This window comes from Thermobia domestica, chromosome 17, assembly GCF_964235325.1.
Source record: "Thermobia domestica chromosome 17, izTheDome1.hap1.1, whole genome shotgun sequence".
Lineage (NCBI taxonomy): Eukaryota > Metazoa > Arthropoda > Insecta > Zygentoma > Lepismatidae > Thermobia > Thermobia domestica.
This window is the reverse complement of record NC_137470.1, coordinates 18,039,928-18,045,927: the sequence shown is the minus strand read 5'-3', so window position 1 is coordinate 18,045,927 and position 6,000 is coordinate 18,039,928. Positions and strand designations below refer to the sequence as shown.

The following is a 6,000-nucleotide window of genomic DNA, read 5'->3' as shown; positions in this document are numbered from 1 at the left end:
AAACTTAAAGAGCAATTCCCGCAAAACTGCAACAGCAGGCTTGTACAATTTTCTTTAGAAAGAAATTACAGCCAAATAGAGAATACAGAATTTATATACACAATATACGTTGATGGTATCATACGAACTTGGTTTATTTTTACAGTAACACAACTCATGTCTTCATTATTTTTAAAGTAAATTAAATTTTAACCATTAATTTGGTAATTCTAATTCTACGAGTCTATACTGTATCATCCAATAAAAACACTTGTATGCCAATATAAAATTTATTTTCTTTATGCTTTCCCCAAAACGTGCTACCCGAAGGAAATAAGGTATAAAATAGTGCAAAATGTCTCCCAAAAACCTTCATGAACTGTTGTTACAAAAAATCATCTTCGGTCTGACAGAAGTCACTATCTACCTGAATCTAAGTTTTTGTACGTTAACAGCCTGACATACTAAAAATAATACAAAATTTACCATTTTTCTTTTACTTGTTTTTGATAAGTGAAAGGGCATAATGAAATGCAACTTATCACAATCATAGATAGTGTTATTCTATAACATATAATATGAACCTAAAGAATTTCCAGCGTTGTCATCCATAAAAATTACCGTGTTACCAGAATAAGATTTCCCGCAAAATCTAAGTTAAGGCAGCGACTAGAAGAAGTAACTCAACTGCATTGTACTACGTATCATGTTGGCTTGGTATCCTGTAAACTACTTTTTAAATAATTGTTGTATTTAGCTTGTAATGAACAAAATAGTTTTAACACACAGTTATTAAAATTAAATAATAATGTTACTTAAACAGTAGTTCACAGAATTCCAAAATAATATGATACGTAATCAAATGCAGTTGAGTTCGTTCCTCTAGTTACTGCCTTAACTTAGATTTTGGGGGAAATTTTATTCCAACAACACTGTAATTTCTATGGATGGCAACAGTAAAAATTCTTCCAGTTCATATTTTCTGTTGTAGAATAAAATTATCTATGATTATGGTAAGTTGCATTTTATTATCTCCTGTCACTTATGGAAAACAAGCAAAAGAAAAATAATAAATTTTGTATCATTTTTAGTATGTCAGGCTCCTAATAGAGAAAATTGAACAGCGCAAGAACATTAAAATTGTGTGCAGGAGTAAGAACAGAAGACTAGAAAGAACACAAAACGTTTATTGACATTCATCAATATTGGTAAACTGATTTTAGCAATGATTTTTTTCTAACTTTGAAACAGTTATCTCAAAACTAATATTTTGGATTTAGTAACTTCTGCGAAAACGACGGCAATACACACCTAGAGGCAAAATAATGAGTTACTTAAGATTAAATTAAAGATTAAATTTGTTCTAAAACAGACACAAGTCGGCTGAGTAACGTAACATAAACCCTTACATACATACAGTTGTTGTCACATGTCTTTTTGTAAAGACCTTATTGAGCATTTTTAGGCTTTCGTTTAAACCTATACAAGGAACACTAGGAAAGCTTTTTCTAGAGTAGCATAGTGAATCTTACCGAAATGAAAAATTGTTCTAGACGTGAAGAGGTGACCATCTTTTTGGTTATAATGGGACATTAGTCTATCGGTGTTTCCTTACAGCACTAGCAGAACGATCTGACTGCTTTATAAATAGAAAAATAAAACTCTGCATACACGTTATTGGGGAAAAATTGGAGAAGATGTAACGATAAAGGTATTTATTATAATATATATATACATATTTTTCCTTAAAACTATTTTTACCGATCCTTTATAATGCTTTATAATAATTAGTGATATGAGATTGAATATCTTACCAATGTATTTTAATAAATAGTGCTATACATCAATTTTGCTAGAACAAAAAATACAGAAAATTTTGAACTAGTTACCATAAGGATAAGTAAATAAAGAATACATTCCATACAATTTGATGGGAAAATTAATTACATTGCATTTTAAATTTGTACATGTTTTAATAAGCCATGTTATTTCGTCAGAGAATCACTTCCAGAAGAATTACTTAAGTACACAATTTCCAAATGCGATTAAACAAATTTGACAGGAGCACAAACTTTTTTTTTTTTCAATTGGTATGTTTAATACGGTGTTATGTAATTACAAATTATATTGTACAAAAGAGTAAGGTTAGCATAATGTACATTTTAACTTATACATCTTCCAGTATATAGTGTATAAATCATTTAATAAAAATACTGATATGTAAAAAGGCCTAGATATTTTGTTTTTTTTTTTTTACAAATATTTTTCCACAGCAGCAATTTAGATAGGATAGACACAGCACGCTTATTAACATAGTCACTAGAGTTATAAATTAAATAATAATTGCATATACGTTTAAACAGGGAATTCTCTATTGTCTGGGTATCCTATTTTTCTCATTTTTGAAATAACTCTTTTTCTTCTGACACATATGGTAACCAGAAATATATTAGATTAAATCATTAAGAAATGGGTCTATATTTTCAATTCCGTATTTTAATTCTTAATTATTGAATCCATATTTACAGTTATTTCTATTCTCACGTAAATGAATTTCAACTTGACGGAGACTTGAATTCTAACTGTGTGACTGTGAGAGATTTTAGACAGAGCATATAAGGTCTGGAGAAGAATCAAATTTCATAGTATCTGTCCCTGTGTCCAAAAACGTTATTTTGGCGCAAAATTCTCCTTCGCTTAATCAAGGTTACACACACAGTTAAGCTTTATTTATTTATTTGAGTCAAGTTTAAATATTTGCTTTCCTTTACCAGATTCAATTATGTTGCCAAAAATATTACTTCGTACAATGGCATAGTTTCCAGATGGTTATAGTGCAAAAGCAGCAAAACGAAGATAGAACATGGGTCATACTACTTAAAACGCCATGGTACAGTGTAATAAATTAGAGCCTGGACGAATTCAAAAAAACGAACAATTTTAATAAGTCATATTTATAGAAGATTGTATTTACAGTCCGAAAACTTGAAAATAGTTGATTGCTCGAATGTAAGATAAGTTACATTGACGTAACTTGAGTGTCGATTTTCAGGTAAAGAAAATATTTTTATAGAAATGTGAGGCCTTTGAATTTAATTTTGTATGCTAGAGATATATATTAAAAAAGCAAACAATTAAATAAAAAGTATGCTACATTAACCTCTGATGATAACATATATTGAATGCAATGGATCACGTAATAAAAAAAAAATGTCATGAGAAGTCCTTTGAGTATGCTTGGACTACCTTGTCGTATAAAATGGGAACAAATATTACAGTTTTGGAATAATAATTTGCAGTATTCCATCTTCTCTTTAGATTCCCTTTTGGACTTTTTTTTATCTATAATTCACGGGACCTATGTCATTATTAACTGGTTTTCAAAGACTCACTTCTCAACTCTTATCATAAGCAATCATTGTAGTATTTAAAAAGGAAAAAAAAGAAGAAAGAAAGAAATGCTAGCGAGCTTTTCTATTTTAAAATATTATCAACGAATCACAAAACTGATTTTATTTCGCTGCTGTTAAAAAATAGAAAAAGAAACTATCTTGGCCTTATTAAGTGTTAATCAAAAGAAACATGTTGACACAGCTACAACTTTCGCTCTTCCAGGGAAAAGTAAACAAAAGTACACTAAAAGGTCTCCTTTCACATAAAAAACTGGGAAACTTTAAAAAGTTGCAGACATCTACATAACTTCTACTAGTATTTAAAAATATTACTACTTTAAATACATTTAGCTAGTTCACCTTCAACATGAAGGAACATTGGATTATTGGGTTTTATGAATACTGCTTACCACAAGAGTGGAAAAAAAAAGAACATTCCATTATTCACTTCATCACTCATGTTGTAGTTATTGTAACTGATAAAAACACTGTACACAAGGGAAAGGGAGGTATCACACATGGATTTCAAGACAGTTTCTAACTTGGTACGATGACAATTCGCGGATAGTCATTGCTTCTTTGTCACTTTGTCGTATGTCTAGCCCAGCCAGTTCTTTGCACTTGAGACATGAGTTCGCTTCTGTTTGGCACTTTCTCACTGGTGGATCTTGTAATAAATGGACCATTCACTGTACGCTGTTTTGGACTTATTTCTTCCATACACAACTGACTTAACTGTCCCATTGTAGAAGACATATCATGTCCCGTTCTACTTAATTGTCTTTGCACTACTGGAGACATGGTGCGGGGTGAATGTTTGCTGCTTTGAGATGGTGATGCCGACTCTACCGATAACAAATCTTCCGTGCTAGTACGCCCTGAACGTCGCTTTTGAAACGGAGGTGGATCTAACCGTGGTGTGGATCCACCGTTTTCAGCTCCACTTCGATCATCTGACGGCACTGGAACGATTACTCTGAGACGACCCTCTTCATCGGTTGTTGTTAATGTCCCCACTTGTGATAACGGTCGAATAAACTGACTTCCATCTTGGGTATCGGTTGAACTTTGCGTTGAAGTGTGACCGGATGACGACGTCGCCACTGGAGTGGCACGACTTTGTTGCTCAGGCATATTATGACCAATCGAGGAGAGGCGACTGGTACTGCCTCCAAGTTGTGGTGATAATACAGACAGGTTCGTGGTGCTCGAAAATTGGCGATTGAAAGTTGGTACTAAATGCGTAGTACCAGGGAAAGATACTTGTTGTGGGGGCTGATACGAAATATTCACTTGAGGATATCCCATAACTGAGTATTGCTGTTGAGATTCGAATGATGGTGCTGAGGAGGGCCGATATCCGAGATTTTGAAGTTTTTGTAAAATCTGCTGTTGAAATTGCTGCTGCTGCTGTTGTTGCTGGTCATGTGGAAAGTTGAAAGCAAATATGGAGTTCGCCGCTGTTTGCTGTTGTTGCTGTTGCATTGTCTGTCGAGGCGATGATTGTGGCATAGCAACTGTTCGATTTTCGATCATGGCTTGTTGCGACAGCAGAGTGGCCTGTTGTCGAAGAGCGTCCGCTTCTTGAAATTCTGGGAGGTATACTGGGGCTACAGTGGGTGTTTGGGGATCACACAGTACCCCCATCTGGGAGGAGAAAGACAGAAATTTTGAATCAAAACATCATACAAAGGTCATGGATTTGCCTACACACAAGAATCGTGGAAAGAATGGGAGAAATTTACTCGCAATAATGAAATTTTAAATTAAAATAGAAATATGTTCTATTTTTCTTAAATGAATGAATGAATCCAAATAAGCACTAGCAGTAAAGCCTACAATGCTAAAGAAGTGAAGAAGATTCTGTTACGTATTGAAAATTTTAATAAGAGTCCTTCTCCGTTATCACAATGATTTTTTTCTTTAAATGCCTATAAAAATCGAAGTTAGTAAAACAAGCAGAACACATGAACCATTGACTAATAATTTTAGTTATTCTTTTATATTTTTATTTATTTTAGATTAAGAATGAAATGCAAACAATACGTAAACAACATGAAATAATTGTATATCTTTGGAAGATAGCTTACAAAGCTTATCAGAATTAATTATTCTCACTAATAGGATATGAATAACATTGATGTGAAGCAGTTTAGTTGAATAATGACTAAAAACTAGAAGGAAACAGAATACCTAGTGACAACTTCGTTCAGTGAACTGAGATTGTACCGAGACTATGAGAATAAAGACCAAACTTCTATCGTTAACATGCACCCTTTTAATATTGCGATTGATGCTCAAATACATTATAACCCGAAAGTTAAAATTTCAAAAACAGATATGAGGTGTGATCAAAAAGTACGGTGAATAATTTTATTAGAAACAAGGTAATAAGCTTACATGGCATGTGATTTAATCTCCTTCAAAGTACTATCCTTGACTAGCAATGCACTTATTCCAACGTTGAATCTATGACTGGAAGCATTTCTGGAAGTCTTCTTTTGGATGGGCGTTCAAGTGCTCTGTCGTGGCCCTCTCAATGTCAGGAATGGTGTCAAAACGTTTTCCTTTAAGTCATAAGTCGCATAGTTCTAAATCTGGTGAGTAAGGAGGATGTGGACAGACAGAA

The 6,000-nt window shown here is 33.1% G+C and overlaps 1 protein-coding gene across 2 annotated transcripts in view; it reads right to left on the bottom strand.

The window, feature by feature from the left end:
- Nucleotides 1-2,216: 2,216 nt before the first annotated feature.
- The window catches only part of LOC145674663 (uncharacterized), a 583,703-nt gene continuing 579,919 nt past the window's right edge, over nt 2,217-6,000 (bottom strand). For both annotated transcript variants that reach the window (XM_081744885.1, XM_081744886.1), the window contains one exon: nt 2,217-5,018. In XM_081744885.1, coding sequence (XP_081601011.1) covers nt 3,954-5,018 — 1,065 coding nt within the window. In that variant the 3' untranslated portion in view covers nt 2,217-3,953. The remainder of the gene's footprint in view (nt 5,019-6,000) is intronic.